The 18496-nt window shown below is 46.3% G+C and overlaps 1 protein-coding gene across 1 annotated transcript in view; it reads left to right on the top strand.

Moving 5' to 3' along the window:
• The window catches only part of LOC141419460 (doublesex- and mab-3-related transcription factor C1-like), a 54934-nt gene that overhangs the window by 34667 nt on the left and 1771 nt on the right, over positions 1-18496 (top strand). Inside the window, exons 4-7 of the mRNA XM_074062261.1 lie at positions 16519-16676; positions 16961-17019; positions 17364-17500; positions 18337-18397. Coding sequence (XP_073918362.1) covers positions 16519-16676; positions 16961-17019; positions 17364-17500; positions 18337-18397 — 415 coding nt within the window. The remainder of the gene's footprint in view (positions 1-16518; positions 16677-16960; positions 17020-17363; positions 17501-18336; positions 18398-18496) is intronic.

Below are 18496 nucleotides of genomic sequence, written 5' to 3' on the forward strand. Positions count from 1 at the left end.
GGGAAAAAACACCAACATGCCTAGGAGACGGTGACTTCCTGAGAACCTAGGCCAAATGGTCCACAAGTGCTGGCCCGAAAGAAGAGGGGACACCCATCCTGGAGCAGGTCCAGAGCACAGGGTCCCACAGGCTAGGAAAACAGCAATGTTAGTGGCAGATGAACAAAGAATCCCTCACATTCCATTTGCTGGTGCATTGGCTGGGGAACTATAATTTTTGGCACTGAGATTTCTAACAGAGTCCCCTCCACAGAGTTAGGATGAAGGGCCCCCTGTGCTCCAACCTCCGGTATAGCGGTTCCTTGTCCAGAGGAAATTATGTTGCAGTGTATCTCAAGGTCACCCCAGGAAGGCTGTGTCTGAAGGCCAACTGTTACTCCACTGGCCTCTGTGACACTTGGTGTTGCAGTTTCTCACAGGACCCCTCCACAGAGTTAAGATGAAGGGCCCCCTGTGCTCCAACCTCCGGTATAGCGGTTCCTTGTCCAGAGGAAATTATGTTGCAGTGTATCTCAAGGTCACCCCAGGAAGGCAGAAACTCTCCTCCCATATGGGGAGGAACACTCTGTAGTTGGAGGCAAGGCAGTCTCTTGCAGAGTCTCTGCCTTGAGGAGGGGTAGGCGTGTTTGAGAGCCCTGGGCCTGAGGCCCTAGCATAGGATCCACAGAGTCTTCCTCCACGTGCCTCGCCCCCCCACCCCCTACATAGATACTGCCCAGGCCTTCTCACATGAGAAGGCTGCATGCACTGCAGCGGAAGAGACATGCCATTCATTCCCCACTCCTGCCTGCAAGGGCCCAATGAGGGTCAGCCCTGTCAGTGGTAGGAAACTCGCAGGTACTTGGCCACCAGCCCCTGAAGCCACAAACCCCTTCCCCGAGCAAGCAGCCTTGCCTCAAGTAGGAGGGTGGGCAGGCATAGAGGGCTAAGGAAGACGCCAGAGCACCCCTTCCACATCTCCCCAGCCCCCGAAAGGGGCCGCTCCCTAGTGCACCTGAGGCTGTGGTCGGTGCAGAAAGTGACGTCAGATATCATGGCACAACAACTGTGAAGTGTGCGGGCACATTTATTTCAGGCTCAGTGACAGAGACACTGGGGAGAGGAGGGGCCTGCGGCAGCAGAGGGTCTTGGTCACTCTTCTTGACTCTGTGTCTACAGCTTGTGTGGTCTCAGCTTTAGAGTGGCTGGTATCCTCCCCTGAGAAGGAAAGCAGAGTGGCAAGTGTACCCTTGGGAGCCCTGGGAATTCAGTACTTGCCTGGGGGTCCCTTGGTTGGACAGGAAGGGTGGGCTGGCCTTGGTTATGAGCAGTGGGAGAGGCACAGGGTGGCCCCGAACTCTTACCTGAAGGACTTGGCCACATGCGCCAACAGTCTCTGGAAGCGATGCCTCCAAGCCCCTAGGGGACGCTTTGGCTCCTGGAGCAGCTCCTCCATGGTGTCCCACAACACAGCACGTTCCTCAGGGTCTTTTCGTGACACTTTCACATTCTGTAAAACAGAGTCAGTCGCCTCCTGCCTACAGGGCCACCAGGACTGCAGCCACTGTGATGTGCCTCCCCAACCTGGTACTTGGCATAGCGTGGTGACATGTGCAGTCTGAACCCCACGCCCCCGTGGAAGGTGACCATGACCAAGGAGAGGAATGAGACTTACCAGGTGAAGAGGTGGCAGGAAGGGAGTGAAGAGCATGCTTCCAGGCGTGTGTGACGTGCCAGGAGTGGCCAAGAGAACTTCCTTGAAGAGATCTGCTAAGCTGCCCACTCTGCAGGGTACAAAGTGGCCGAGGCCCACCCCCTACATGCCCAAGCCCGTTACCCCTCCCACCTTTCCCTCCTCCCACAGCAGAGTACACTGTGCTCAAGCAGTGGATACATTTCTGGTATGTGACATCTCCTCCATCCCTTCCTCCCAAACTTCCCATCTTTCTTTCACTCCTTTTCTTCTGCCCTCCGGACACCCGAGTAGGCTCAAGCCAGGTTCCTGCTTGCCGAACAGAAAATTCAGAGGTACTCAGGCAGAAGGTGAGTTCTCATTTGGTGGGAATGACACCGACAGGAGTGATTATGTAGCCCTCCTCACACCCCAATATGAGTTGTAGAATGACATCTGTCAAGGCCCTCAGGAAGTATGTGGTCAGAATAGGTCATCAAAGCAAGGAGAGTGAGCTGGCTGAGGCATCCAGGATCCAGACCGACCCTGGTTTTCCTATAGAGGGCAGGTGAGGCTCTGTCCCTGTGTCAGTCAGCATGTGGTGGGTGGTGGATGGTGGACAGGTATTTGGGGGCCTGGAGGGCTACGACAATATGAGGCAGACCGGGCACAGGTCTGGGCTGGGCTGAGTAGATGCCTGGCAGCAGAGGTCAATGCTTCTTGTTGCCTAATCCCACTGACTCAAATCCCACCCCTGAGGCTGGATTTCACGTGAACCTGCCAAGGGATGCGCCCCTCCCCCACTTTAACACCAGTCTGTGGGGTGGACACCACTGAGTTCAGGGGAACCCCCTGCAAGCAGCACCCTCAAGGGGAACAGGAAGCAGGTAGCCTCAGGATTTTATTTGTTCTTTAAAATAATGGTGCTGTGTGGCAAAGCATCTGTCACATGCCCCTGAGGATACACGGCTGATGTTTTCTGTGAGCCTCTCATGGGCCGTGCCCTGATCCACACCCAGCTGTGGCTTCAAGCCGGCCTATAAGGAAGAAGCCACGAAAGGCACGAGTAAAGCAGAAGGTGATGGCAGAAAGTTTATGAGGCAATGGGAGGACTGAGGAGTGGCAGTACCCCTGGCCCTGGGACTTGAAATAGGGTTAGTGAAGATTTAGTAAAGGAGTCGTGTCTGAAATGAGTGAAGAAAGCAGTTGGCCTAGAAAGAGAGGAAAGGGAGAGCATCACACCGTGTTGGCTCTAGAAGACACCGTGGGCTTTTGCACCTGACAATACATGAGCTCAGTTTTCTGTTCCAGAAGTTTGTGGAAGTGAAGGTGAGTCGTGAGGTTCGGGTACCGGATTAGGAAACCGGGCCTCACTGAGACATCAAACTCTGGCATTTGAAACGCAAAACTCTTTGTTTTTCAAACTTGTGGTAAAAGAACACTGATTACTTTTCCATTGTTGCTCATGCTTTTTTACATCCCGACTTTTCCATTTCCACTCAGGTCAATGATTTATTTTGAGTTAATATGTGAGGTATTGAGGTTTGTTGCTTTTTTCCTTAAGGACATCCACCTTTCCCAGTACCAATAGTCAATTTAATTCTCTCAGAGCTTTTGTAGGTCTCTTCCATTTCATCCATTGATCCATGTATCCTGTCCTGAGGTAACACAAGGCTGTTGTGATCACCACCCCTTTCAGTCATATCGGGAGCTTTGGGAGTGTAATTCCTCCTAGTCTCTGTCCCGTGCATTACCATAGAACTTTGAGAAATGGCTTTTCCTTTTAATGTTGCCCACGACAGAACTCTAGACCAATTGCTAGAGAATTGATATCCTGACCCTTTGGGTCTTCTGATCAGTTAATGTAATATGCTTCCCTTTATTTAGGTCTTTACTTTCTCTGGGCAATATTTTATAGTTGTCTCTGAACAGGTCTTTTACTTGTTCTCTTAAAATTCTGAAGAGATACTTCAGTTATTTTACTGGTATTATAAATGGCATTTAAGGCAATTCTGTCTCCAATTATTTGCTCCTAGCACACTGAAATCCAATGGGTTTTGTGCATATGGCCTTTGTATCCTGCAACTGTGCTAAGTCTTTTACGACATCTGGGCGATGATATGTTTTCTCCTGGAATACGTAGTAGTATTCTCTAGGTAAACTATGGTTCCACTTGTAAATGAAGCTTGTCTTTTACTTCCTCCTTTTCAATCTGCAGGCCTTGTATTTCATTTTCCTGCCTCATTGTGCCACCTAAGGAGGGCCTCCGGTATAATGGTGGGTTCACACGGGGAGAGTCTGTGGAGAGAGACATTCTGCCCTACTCTCCACCCTATGGCAAAGCCCTCAGTCTTTCACCATTAAATATGATGCCAGCAGCAGGTGTGTCAGAGAAGTACTGGGCTAGGTTGGTGATATTCCCTTATGATCCTAAGTTATCAGGTCTTTTCCAAATTTAATTATCAGGAATGTGTGCTTTCTGTTACTAACTTAATTTTCTGTCACATACTTGACAATTACTTTTCTTTTCTCTTATTCCACGAATGTTGTAAAATTAATTGGTGGATTTTTCAATGCTACAATGACCTTGCATTCCTACAATAAACTGTGCTTGCTAATGGGTTGTATTTTTCATACACCGTTGAATTAAAACTGCTAGAATTTCATGAGAGAGGTTTGCATCTAGGTTCATTAGGAATACTGGTCTGTAATACCATTGTCTTCACGTGCCAACTTCTTGGACTTTTTTTTTTTTTTTTGGTATAAATGTAATGCTGACCTCAGAAAGTGAATTGGGAAGTGTTCCCTCTTGTTGTGTCTGAAAAAGCTCTTGTCAGACTGCTATCAGTTTTTAAAAGTATTTGATACTGGTCACCAGCGAAGCCATCTAGGACTGAGATTTCGTTCATGAGAATATTTTGAATTACAAACTCATTTCACATCTTTTGATGGCCCTTTTTGCTTCTCAAGGCCTTTCCTGGTCACTGTCACTTCATTGTAACCAGGATTGAATATCTTCTTCCCCCAAAGAGTCTCCTGACACGTTTTACATGGGACCATAGATCCTTTTGCCTCAAAGTGTCCCTAGGTCTTCAATGCCCTGGCACTTTTCTTCCACCTCGGCACCCTCCACTGGTATGGCTTCTAGACTGAGATTTAAACAATGCTTCTGTTTCCTGTGTGAGCGCTGAGTCAGGCAAGTCAAAAAGTGTTCCCTAAGGCAGTCCACCGACAGTCTAGTATCTGCTGAACAAACCCCTCACTTCTTCTGTATTAAATGAAGTAGGTAAGAATTGGGCCTTTTCCACCCAGCGGATAGATGCCATGAAGGGCAGAAGAGGAGACAGGGCACACAAAATCGTGAGACTTCCTACCATTTGAATTTGGCTTTTTCTCGATTTTTCCATTCTCTTGATTGCGGTGGAATTTTGAATGGCTCTCAGATCTCCTGAGTCTCGGGTGTTTTGTGCTGACTTTTCTCCATGGGGGTGACAAGAGTCTGGAGTTTCCCTAGTCTCCCATTTTACTGACCCCACTCATGATTATACCTTTAAATTTGATTATGATTACAAACACAAATGAATCGTACAAACTATGGGATGCATTGTGATAATTCCATGTATGCATTGATCACGTCCACCCACCAGTCTCCTACCCTCCCCACCCTTCCCTCTCCCTGCCTCACCCGACCCCTTCCCAGTCTACCATATTCCTTGTTCTACCTCAGGCCGTCTTTGTATTTATTTGTTTTTCACTCTGCACATGTGAGAGAACACATGTGATATCACTTTTCTGTTTCTGGCTTATTTTGCTTAATGTGATGCCCTAGGCCAATTCTATCTGTTTGTCTGCAAATCCCATGGTTTCGCTTTTCTTTATGACGGAATAATACTCCATTGTTTATATGTATATATGATACCATGATATAAAATATACACATATATGCATATGTATTCAATTTACTTTATGCATTCATCTGTTGATGCGCCTCTAGGCTGATCCCACATCTCGGCTATTGTAAGTAGTGCCACAATAAAGGTGTCTCTTGTGTACTGACCTCATTTCCTTTGGGTGCGTACCCAGGACTGAAAAAGCTGGATCACTGGAACTGGTAGTTCTAGTTTAACTTTTGGGGGAAACATCCATACTGCTTTCCTTACTGGCTGTGCTAATGTATACCCCCCACTAGGAGTAGGTAAGTGTTCCCTTTTCTCCACATCCTTGCCAGCAATTCTTAATAATGGCCATTCTACTTGGAGTGAGATCTAATTTCACTGCAGTTTTGATTTACATTTCAACGATGGCTACAGATTTTGCGCATTTTCTCATGTATTTATTGGCCTTTTGCATTTCTTCTTTTGAGAAGTGTCTGCTCATAGGGCTGGTGGAGTGGCTCAAGTGATAGCGTGTCTGCTTAGAAGTGTCTGCTCAGATCAGTTGCCCATTGTTATTGGATTATCATTTTATTCTTGTCAAGTTTTAGGCCTCTTCAGATGTTCTGGATATACCTTTGCATAGTGAGACAATTACTTCAGTCAAGCAAATAAAAGTACCCACCTCTCCACATAGTCGCCGTTGTTTTCTCCGTGTGTGATGTGAGCACCTGAATTACTCTCTTGGTATGCTTCCAGTACACATTCCTTGTGACTAGAGTCCACATTCTGCACGTGTCATCTCTAGACTCATTCATTCCACATAACTACAACTTGGTATGCTTTGGTCACTATCTCCCATTTTTCCCCATCTCCCTGTCCCTGGCAACCACCATTCTCCTTTCTGCTTGTACATGTTCGGCCATTTTAGATGGCACCTATAAGAGAGATTCTGTTGTATTTTTAGTTCTGCATATGGCATGTTTCTCTTAGCATTATGTCCTTGAAGTATACACATATTTTCACAAATGCATAATCTCTCTTTTATGGCTGAATAATACCCCAATATACTTGTGCCACACTGTCTGTATGCGTTATCTGTTAGTGACACTAAACAATATATGTGTGTATGCATATAATGTGGGTGTTATGCGTAAATCAGCAAATGTATATATTTTCTATGTTAATATATGTTATATAGCCCAAAACGTATACTTTGAGATATATTATACATAACATCCATTAATATACGTTAATATAAATGTATACGTAATGTGTAGCATATTGACCATATGGCACATTAGATTATCGTTACTTCTACATCTTATACTTGAATGTTTGTAACCTTTTACTAACGTCTCTCCATTTTTCCAGCACCTCACCCTTGGCGACCACTCTTGAACTCTACTTGTATAATTTCAATACTTTTTGTTCTGCATCTACTACCATGTCATGTAGTAGTATAATATTGCATAATTTAATGTCATATAATTAACATAAGATATGATATGATATAATATGATGTCATGTAACATAATCCCTATATGGTTTTTGTGGTGGGATTATTTTATCCTTTCACATTCAAACTACTGGCGACTCTTGAGTCTAAAGTGTGTCTGTTGTGGCCAGGATACAGTTGACTCGTGCTCTTACACAGCTTGCTTTATATGGCTGGGCTCAGTATATTTACGTTTAATATAATGAACAATAAGGTCGGATTTATGCTTTCCACTTTTCTATTATCCTGCTTACATCCAATGCTCCTCTGTCTCTCCACTGACGCTCTTTTGTTGTTGTTGTTGCTACCAAGATACCTTCTCGATGTACCCTGTCTATTCTCGTTTTGTTTCCTGCATTGGCAGGCTTTCTGTCACTGTGACAAAATCCCTGAGAAAAATCACCTTAACAGAGGAAAGATTTATTTTGACTCATGCTTCAAAGGCTTCAATCTAGGGTCACTTTGCTCCGTAGTTTCTGGATCTGTAGAGGGACAGAGCATCATGACGGCAGCACGTGTTGGAGCAAAGCTGCTCGCCTCCTGTGACTAGAAAGAAAAGACAAATGGATAGTGGGGCCGGGGGCAAGATACGCACCCAATAACTTGCGTCCTCCAAGTAGGTCCTGCCTCCAAACGTCTGTAACACGTGCAAACAGCCTAGGAAATCATGAGCCTACAAGGGGATTAAAATCCGTACATGAGGTCAGAGCCCCCATGATCCAATCACTCCCCAGGCCCCACTTTTGAACCCTGCTGCACTGGGGACCAAACCTTCAACACATGAGATTTGGGGGGACATTTATAGTCCAAACCATAAACTTTCCTCACTGTATTTTTGAGGTATGTTCTAAGCGGTTGACACCCACGGGTGACAGTTAACATTTTAACATAAAAGAACCTAGTTAGATTAATACCAACTTAATTTCAATATTCTATCGTCTTGGGCCCACTGAAGCTCCAGACCCTCCTGTTCCTTTGTGCTATTATTGCCATAAAATTCTTCATACTGTTAATTTTTTTCATCAGGATATGTTCCTTATAAAGGGGGGGATGCATTGTGACAATTCCAAATAGGCTCATATTGGACAGTGATTAGATCACCCCTACCATCTCTTTCCCCTCAACCCCTCCCCGCCCCACTTAAAACTATTGCAAAGAGGTTTCTTTGTTCTATTTTGTATAAGTACATGAAGTCTATCAACCTTATTACCTTAATCTCTTTCGTTCACCCTTATCCCTCCCACAAGTACCCCCCACGCTGTACCTATTTTATAGTCCTGTCTCTCATTATTAATATCTAAGTTGATGTTCAAAGGGTTTTCTTAATGTATCCCTGCTGTGAGTGTACTTTACTTTGGTCCGTTCAACCTCTTCCATTGCTCTGCCTTACCCTTTAACCTCCCACCTCTCCCCCATTTTTCAGCAGCTTTCAAGACACATCCTTATATCCTCTACCCTCACAGATGTTATGTTTTACGATATTGTTGAGGCTTTATCATTCTCTTTTCTTTCTCTCCTTCCCTGAGTTCCATAGGGTAGTTCCACTATTACAACCGTGAGTTTTGTATATGATCATGTTTGGTTTTGTGTATATGTTTATCTTTTGGATGTATCTTCAACGTATGAGAGAAAACATGCAGCCTTTGTCTTTCTGAGTCTGGCTTACTTCACTTAACGTGATGTACTCCAACTGCATCCACGTACCTTCGAACCCCATAGTGTCATTATTCCTTATGGTTGAGTAAAACTCCATTGTATATATATATATATACGTACGTATGTATATATATATATATATATATACGTACGTACATATATGTTTACATTTTCTTGATCCATTCATCAGTTGTAGGGCATCTCAGCTGTTTTCATAGATATGCTATTGTGAATACTGCTGTGATGAACATCGACGTACAGGTGTCTCAACTGTATCCTGGCTACGTTCCTTTGGGCATTTGCCCAGGAGTGGCATCACTGGATCATATGGCGGTTCTATCTTTAGCTTTTTCAGGACCACACATAGTGCTTTCCATAGTGGTTGTACTAATTTGCAAGCCCGCCAGCAGTGTATAAGGGTTCCTGTTTTGGTGCATCCTTGCCAGCATTTGTTGTTGTTTTTTCCCTTGAATATGGCCATTCTAACTGGGGTGAGATGAAATCTTAGTGTAGTTTTGATTTTGGATCTCTTTCATAGCCAGGGAAGTCGGACAGTTCTTTATGTATTCATTAGCCTTTTGTACCTCTTCCTTTGAGAATTCCCTATTTAATTCTGTGACCCTTTCTTCATCGGGATGTTGATTCTTTGGAGGTTGAGTTTTTTGAGTTCCCTGTAGATTCTGGATTTTAGTCCCTTATCAGATGAAAAGGTGGCAAATATTTTCTCCCATTCTCTTAAGTCTAGTGACTGTTTCTTTTGCCATGTGGAAGCTCTTTAGTTTGTCGCAGTCCCATCTGTTCATTCCTTCTCTTAGAGGCTGAGTCTTTTCAGTCCTATTGAGGAAGTCATTCCCTATGCCTATGTGTTCCAGTGTATTTCCTACTACTTCCTGTAGTTGTTTCAAAGTTTCAGTCCTTATATTAAGGTCTTTGATCCACTCTGAGTTGATATTGGTACAAGGTGAGACGGGGATCTAGTTTCAGTCTACTATGTGTGGAGATCCAATTTTGCCAGCAACATCTGTTGAAGAGGCTATCTTTCCTCCATCGTGTGTTTTGGGCTCCTTCATCGAAGACCAGTAGGCTGTAGCTGCATGGGTTTATGTCTGAGTCTTCTATTCTGATCCATTGGTTTTCATGTCTGTTTTTGTGCCAATACCATACTGACTGTTTGAAGTTGGAAATTGTGATAACTCTAGCATTGGACTATTTACTCAGAATTGTTTTTGCTATGTGAGGTCTTTAGTGTTTCCACATGCATTTTAGGATTGATTTTCCGATCTCTGGGAAGAATGTCATTGGGAGTTTGATAGGGCTATCGCTGAACATGTAGATTGTTTTTGGAGTATGGTCATTTTTACAATGTTGATTCTACCAATCCAGGAGCAAGGGAGATCTTGCCATCTTTTTCATGTCTTCTTTGATTTCTCTCTTCAGTGGTTTATAATTTTCATTAAAAAGGTCTTTGGTTTCCTTTGTTAAGTTTGTTCCAAGGTACTTTATTTTTTAAGGCTATTGTAAATGGGATTGTTTCACTGATTTCTTTCTCAGTCTGTTAATTGCTGGTATACAGGAAGGCTGCTGATTTCTACATATTAATTTTGTATCCTGATTCTTTGCCAAAAGAGTTTATGATTTCTAAGAGTTTTTTGGTGGAGTTCTTAGGGTCTTAAGCGTATAGGATCATGTCATCTGCAAATAGGGATATTTTGACTTCTTTCTTCCTTATTTGGATCCCTTTTGTGCCTTGCAATTGTCTTATTGCTCTGGTTAGGAATTCCAAAACTATATGGACTAGAAGTGGAGAAAGCGGACATCCCTGTCTCATTCCTTTCTTTATCAGGAATGGTTTCAGTTGTTCTCTGTTTAAAATAACGTTGGCTCTAGGGTTTGTCACATATAGCCTTTATTCTGCTGAGGAACAGTCCTTCTATTCCTAGTTTCTTCAGAGCTTTTATCATGAAAGGGTGCTGAATTTTATCAAAGCTTTTTCTGCATCGATTGAGAGAAGCGTGCGGTTTTTGTCCTTGTTTCTGTTTATATGCTGTATTGCATTTATAGATTTACGTATGTTTTACCATCCTTGCATGCCTGGAATGAAACTGACTTGGTCATGGTATATGATCTTTTTGATGTCTTTTTTGAATTCTGTGTGTCAGTATTTTGTTGAGAATCTTTGCATCTCTATTCATTCAAGGGCTAGAGGTATAGTGAACATCGGGGGAATAAAAGTGACTAGAAATACCACACACCTCTCAATACTAGCACTGAATGTTAATGGCCTCAGTGCCCCCATAAAAAGACATAGAATAGAAAATCAGGTCAAAAAAACAAGACCCAACCATATGTTGCTTACAAGAGACACATCTCACTGAGAGAAACAAACACTGGCTTAGAATCAAAGGGTGGGAAAAGGTTTTCCAAGCAAATGGACCCCATACACAGGCAGGAGTCGAAACACTTATATCTGACAAAGTAGACTTCAGACTAAAATCATTCAGAAGAGACAATGAAGGTCACTTCATATTTATTAAAGGAACAATTCATCAAGAGGAAATATCAACTCTTACCATATTTGCACCAAACACAGGGGCATCCAACCACGTTAAAAAAAAAAAACCATAAAGGACTTAAAAACACAGATAGACGCCAACACAGTGACAGTGATAGTGGGAGACCTGAATATCCCACTGTCACCTGTCCATAGGTCGTCCAGGCTAAAAATCAACAAAGAAACTTCAGAACTGATCCACACATTAGACCAAATGGGCATAATAGACATCTACAGAGTATTGCTCCCAACCACCATGCAGTACACCTTCTTTTCAGAAGCAGATGGAACTTTCTCTAACCTAGATCATATTTTAGGACACAAAAGCAAGTCTTGACAAATTTAAGAAACTTGAAATAACCCCCCTGTATCATATCAGATCACAACAGAATAGAACTAGACCTCAACGACAAAAGAAACCATAGAAAATATCCGAACACATGGAGGCTGCACAACACACTGTGACTGAAAGAAATGAGGGAATAAATCAAAAAGTTCCTAGACTCTAACAAAGATGAAAATATAACCTACCAGAATCTGTGGGACACAGCAAAGGCAATGCTAAGGGGAAAGTTTATAGCTATCAATGCTTACGTTAAAAAAAATAAAAACAGAAACTTCTCAAATAAATGACCTAATGATACACCTTAAGCTGCTGGAGAAACAAAACAGACCAAACCCCAAACTAGCAGACGGAGAGATATAATAAAGATCAGGGCTGAGATCAATGCGATGGAGACAGAAAAAACTATGCAAAGAATCAGCGAAACAAAAAGTGGGTTCTTTGAAAAGATTAACAAGATCTACAAACCCTTAGCCAACATGAAAAAACGGAGGAGGGGAAAGACCCAAATTAGTACAACCAAAAGATGAAAAGGGGGATATAACCTCAAATACTAACGAAATCCAGAGGGTCATTAGAGAATGCTTTGAAAACTTATATTCGAGTAAACTGGAATAATCTAGAAGAAATGGATAAACTTCTTGATGCATATAACCAACCAAAATTGAACCAAGAAGATATTAGCCACCTAAATAGACCTATAACAAGCAATGAGACTGAAGCAGTAATAAAGGGCCTCCCTACAAAGAAGAGCCCAGGACCTGATGAATTCACGGCTGAATTCTACCAGACCTTTAAAGAAGAACTAATACCAATACTCCTCAAACTTTTCCAGGAAATGGAAAGGGAAGGAACACTACCAAATTCATTCTGTGAAGCCAGTATTACACTCATTCCAAAACCCAATGAAGATGCCACAAAAAAAAAAAAAAAAAGAGAATTAAAATTCTTCATACTGTTAAAGCCCATCCAGATGGAATTAGGATGGCCTTATGCAACAGTGGTCCTTTAATCCGGACAAAGGACAAAAAGAGTTACAAACCACAATCCACTCATTAGGACTTTTCCTAATTCTGCGATTGTTACCTTTCATGGTGCCGGATTGATTCATAGGGATTTGACTTACTGTCTATTGTTTTCCTGAATTTTTCCTTTAGTATTTCTTTTTTGTTTTTGGAGTGAAAAGACATTATTAAGAAGGATTTAATTCAAAAACTAAACCTCTTGATACAATTTTTAACCTTTAAATCAACTCAGCAAATAGTAATTTAGCTGTGTGCGATTAAAGGTTTGTTAATTTAAATACATGTCAGTTGTTAAAACTTATTCCATAAAGTACACATTGCCCTAGAAATTTCCTACATCTACACAAGAGGAAAAAACAAAGATAATTTTCAAAAACTTTAAAAAAATTTTAAACAATGACCAGAAAAACACAGCAGGAAGTGGAGTCATAATTTTTTAAGAAGTTAGAATTTGGTGGCTGGGGTGCCCCTGGACCTTGCCCCCTGCCTTCCCTGCCTCCATGTTGGGCTCCTTTAGTATCTCTTACAGGGAAGTCCTGCCAGGAATAATTACCCTCATGTTTTCCCACAAGTATTTCCTTACCATGAAATACTTTTATTTCACCAGCATTTTTGTTGTCACATGAAAGCTGAACTTGGCCTAGGTTGCATCGTTAGATTGATGATACCTGAAATTTTCTCTGGGAACTATTGGAACAGAGAGGGGAACTAAAATGTGGGCGGCATATGGACTTAAATCAGTCACTACAACATCCTTGTTAAATTTCTTTGATGCGATAATGCAACTGTGGTTGTGTGGGTGAAATCTTAGTCCTTAGGAGGGGAATGCTGGTGTAATCGGGTGACATGTTTACACTGTTAGACGGTTAGGAAAACACAACTTGCTGAGAGACAAAGCAATGTGGTATTATGGGAATCCAGGTAAAAGAGTGTTCATTCTATTGCCCCTTAGACTTTGTGTGTTCTCAAAATAAAAAGTTGGGGCAAATGTATCCTTCCTCGTTTTGTAGAGTCACATGTGGATGTGTGACTCTTAGTGGTGTTTGAACATAGTGTGGAGGATTGGGAGAAGGGAGGCTATGCAGGACATGAGATTGCCCTCTATTTTTACCGGTCGCAGTTGGGAGGTGGATAATTGGAAGTGCCTTCGTTTGCACTGATTGTCGAAGTGGGGGTTCCCCCTACCCCAGCAGCAGCAGACACAAGGTCAAGGGACTTGTTAAAAGAGCAGACCCTGATCCCACCCCGGATCTTGTCATCTGAGGTACAGTGTGTGTTTTAAGAAGCCCCGTAGGTGCTTTTGAGGTGAGCTAACGCTCCGGGACCACTTCTCTAGCGAAACGAAGCTGGAGGCTGTTTGTACAGTGCACAGGACAAGTTTTTAGGTAAGGAAAACACATCGCAGATGTTTCACTGAGAATTTGTGGTGGAGTTTCAAAAGAGATGAGTCCCGAATTTTTATTTATTTATTTATGTTTAAAAGGGCAGATTCAGATGGAAAAGATTCTACTCTAAGTCAATCTGTGACCCTGAGATTAGGTAAAGATAGGACAAGGGGAAAAGCATCACATCCACGTCCCTCGTGAACTCAGGGCAGAGAAATCCTAAACAAAACCCGAGCCTCCCAGCAGATACACGCAAGAGGCCTGCCAGGGCGTAAAGTGAGACACACTGTTGGAAAAGCGCGTAAAGCAGAAAGGGCTGGCGTCGTGATGTGAGTGCTGTGGCGCCTGCCTTGCAAGCGGCCAGGGCGGCCCAGTTCAAATCACAGTACCACCAAACAAACAAAAACACAAGCCAAACCAAAAACCCTGTTGAGGCAGTGTAGTATTGGCTTATGAATACAGGAACTCGAAAGCTCAGAAAGAGACACTCGCTAGTACGTTCCAAAATGTCTCCAGCCCTTGGCAAATGTTCCCTGGGGGTTCACGGTAGCCCCTGAAAACCTGACATGAGGCTACGGGTGGATCTTAAAATTCCATGCTGAATTTTTTAATAAGTAAATGACGGCCCATGTAGATGAGCCAAGCCTACTTGAGCACAGAAGCTCTGGGAAACGGAGGCACCAGCGAGCCTAAAGCTCCACTTCTCCGCCATAGAGGCGTGGCCCAGACCCGTGAGCACAAGCAGAGGCCACAAGGAGGCCACGCGGCCTAGCGAGCGAGGGGCGGGAGCTTCTGTGGATCTCCAAGTTCATTGGTCACCACCATGGGGGTGGGGGGTGGGGGTTGGGGGGTGGGGGTTGGGGGGGTGGAGGGGATGGGCGGCACCCGGTGGTGCTGCCCGCTCATTGGCTTTTGTGGAAAGGCGGGAACAAGAGGCGAAGCCTGTGTGTGAGAAAGACCTAGAGCGTTCCTCAGAGCTCCGTCATTTCGACCCTCTCTGGCGGCTGGGGTAACTGCAGCCTGGCGTCTTGGATAGGGCTCTCCGCACACTCCGCATTTACCTGTCTTTCTTCCCTCCCTTCCTCCTGGTGTGAGCCCCCAATTCCTCCCTCTCCCTTCGTCTCAGCGGGGAAGCCCCACACCTCGCGGGAATCCTCCGGGAAGGTTCCCGAGGCCTGCCGCCATACCGTGTGTGCGTGCGTGCGTGTGTGTGGCGTGGGATGCCTGAGGAGACTGTGCAGGCACCTGGACGGCGTGGCGGGGAAGAGAAGCGGTGCCGAGGGCGGGTGGGAGATTTGAGGGAGGCTGTGGAGAGGTGCGCGGGTGTGCTAGGCCCAGGGAAAACAAGAACGCCGAGGACTAGTGCACTGGCTAGGTCAGGGCATGGTGGCCACGGGGGTGGGGTTGGGCGTGGGGGGGGTGTGTGTGGAGGAATGCCTGTGGAATGTGGCCCTGGGAAGGAATGAGGGCAGAAGGAAAACCGTAGGGGAACACGGGCCGGGATTTAGGAGAATGGCAAGATTTGGGGGGGCAGTGTTGGGGGGAGCAAGAGGGTAATCAGTTTAAAGGGGGAGAGAGGGAAAACCTGACTGGAGCGAACAGGGTCAGTAAAAGAGAAGGCACCCGTGAGACTCAGAATTGAGCCTATAGGGCAGAGGATGGCCTGTGTGAATGTAGGGCGTTAGGGACACAATTGTTAAGCAAGCAGGGGATGCCGGGAATGGTGGCCTCCTGGGCTGGCGGGGTGACTCAGGTAGTAGAGCGCCTGCCCAGGAATGGTGGCCGGGTTTGGCAAGGCACAGGAGGACGCAAAGAACGAGGTGTGGTAATTGTCCAAGGAGACCCCGGAGTGCGTGGGTGCGTGCGCGCGTACTTCTGTACGTGCGTGGGTGCGTGCGCGCGTACTTCTGTACGTGCGTGGGTGCGTGCGTACGTGCACACGCGTGTGCCTGAAAATGGGATGTGTGGAGTGACGGTAGCAAGGAAATCGTGGTCAGATTGAACATGTAGGGGACACCCATGCCAAAGTTCTCCTGGGCAGCGGTGGGGCTGCCTGGGAAGGAGGCTACTTGAGTTAGGAGGTCACAGGGGACCATGGGGAAAGAAGGGAGGGAAATCTTGATTCGAGCTGTGAGCGGGATGGAGAACATTCCTGCCACCTCACATAGGCTTGGTCAAGGGCAGAGTGAGTATGGTCGGGTAGGGGATTGTGTGGCCATTCTGACCTCCACTCCTGACCCTAGAACCATGGAACCCAAAGACACACGTGCTGTGCCCTGCTGTCCCTCCGACTCCAAATCTAGGACCAGAGACACATGGGGGATTGAACTTGGTCCCGGAAGAGCTATAGGTCATTGTGACCACTGCCACAACCATGGCTTGGCTACCCAAATCAGGGGCGAAAACCATTTCTGCCTCTTCCAGGCCTGCAGGTGTCACAATTATGCCTTATTCCCGTGAGTGTGGTGTCTGGCAACAGGAGGTGTCAGGCGTCCTCTACGTGTGACTAACCTTTGGCCTTTGATCACCCAATTTAGGGAACATTACAGGGCCTTGCCTGCTGTGAGTGGCTTCAAGAGGGAGCAGGGTGCAGAGCTCAAGAGAGACCTGGCTCAAGGACCGATAAAGACTATGGCTGCCGCCCCCAAATCCCACGTGCATGTCAAGAGGCTGGCCATTGAAACAGGAGTCCTCAGTGAGTGTCTCTGGCCGGGGAGGGAGCCTGAGCGTGGGTGGAGTAAGCGCGGGTGGGGTACTTGTGCTTGGTCCTATCACTGGGTTGCAGTGTGGCCTTGGATAAATACTCCCTAGACCTCAGCGGGTCAAGGTTAAGTTACGAAGTGTCTGTAGGAAGGAGGGATCCCGGGTGGGGTTGGGGGAGACTCAAAAGGGTCCTTGGTGAGATGAGACCTCAGAATGGGGGCCGGGCAGGGGGGGTGGGGAGGAATGATCACCTAAGCTGTCCCTGGTCTTTTACAGCTGGGAAGGAGAATACCGTGTCTCAGCCCGTGGCCCACACCGGCATGAGCCCGCAGGAGGTAAGGAGAATCTGTTGCCAGTGGTGGGACTGGCTCCCACCCAGCCTCTGCTCGGCCCCCTTCCCCAGTGCCCCAAAGACAACGAGCTCCATCACCAACCCCACCACCCCGCCACCCCGCCACCCCGCCGCCGACTTGCATATGACCTTGGGTTTTGAAAAGCACTTCTCCCTGGGCCTCAGTATTCCCCGTTGCAAAGCAAAAGGTGAGAAAGGCTGCTCTTCAAAGACTTGAGCACTCTTGACATGCTGGGCTCCTGTCCTCATTCCAAACCATGCCCACCCTCCTCTCCCCGGCCGGCCTGGCAGCCACCAGAGTCCCACCTGTGATCTCTGCCCCTGCAGGAGAGCCCCCAAGGGCCTCTGCTGCTCAACCACCTCCCGGAACCTTCATCTCAACCCTGTCCCCCGCCGACCTCGGAGCAGCAACTGACTGTTCCTCTCTCCCGGGAGCGCCGTGGGGCCTCAGCCCTGCTCAGCATGTGAGTACATACAACTAGGACCTCGGAGCCAGTTGCATCTTGTGGGACTGCGTGTCCAGCCTTGTGCTTGGTACCACGAGAGGTAGGAGGAGGATGAGAAACAGGAGGAAGAGGGTGCGGGGAGGAAAAGGCAGCATCTCACACTTAACGGGTGAGGACAGAGCTCTCTCAGCTTTGCCATTTCCTGTTGTGAGAATCGGGACGAGTGACTTCCTTTTTGCCGAGCCTCTGATTCCCAGTGGGCATACTGGGGAATATTCCACACCTGTGGCATTGGAAAGGACTAGCACGAGACCTGGCAGAGGAGGCCTTCGCCACGTGGGCACTGTTACTCCACACTGGCACAGATGGGAGAGATACGTGCTGCCGATGAGCCAGGCCGTGATGGTGAGGGCCACAGAGGCCCAGGGGAAAGTGCACAGTCCAGCAGAGAAACCTTCCCGGGGATGAGCCAGGCTTGTCCTTTGACACCCTTGGGAATGGTTAAAACAACGGAGGCAAGAGCCAGTCCCCGAAAAGGGGCGGCAGTCTCACTGACCTCTCAGGTGCTTTGCAGGTTAAAACAGACACCTGTGATTCCTTGTCATCTTCACTGTAGCTGTGGGAGGAAAATGATGGTACAAATTAGTATCTCAGGAAAGATGCAGAGAAAAGAGGTATGGAAAGGAAAACAGGCCAAGCAGGAGGAAGGACTTGCCCAAGCCACAAGGACAAATGGCCCCGCAGTCATTCGGATTCCCACATCCCGACATCGCAAAACCCCGCCCCTCAGCCTGCTGGTGGTACGTGTCTGCCAGAGGGTTTAATCCCCTGGCCTGTCCTCTCCTTGTTTCCAGATGCTCAAGTCTGTTCCTCCAGCCCTGTGCCATCCCCGACCCTCTTCTACTGCAGCCACAGGTCCTGGGAAAGAAGGGGGCTCCAGATCCCTGGGAGGGGAAGAGCTCAGTGGATGGAAAGAGCACAGAAGGCCTTGGGGGGGTGGCACGGTGGGGGTTC

This window comes from Castor canadensis, chromosome X (assembly GCF_047511655.1).
Source record: "Castor canadensis chromosome X, mCasCan1.hap1v2, whole genome shotgun sequence".
Lineage (NCBI taxonomy): Eukaryota > Metazoa > Chordata > Mammalia > Rodentia > Castoridae > Castor > Castor canadensis.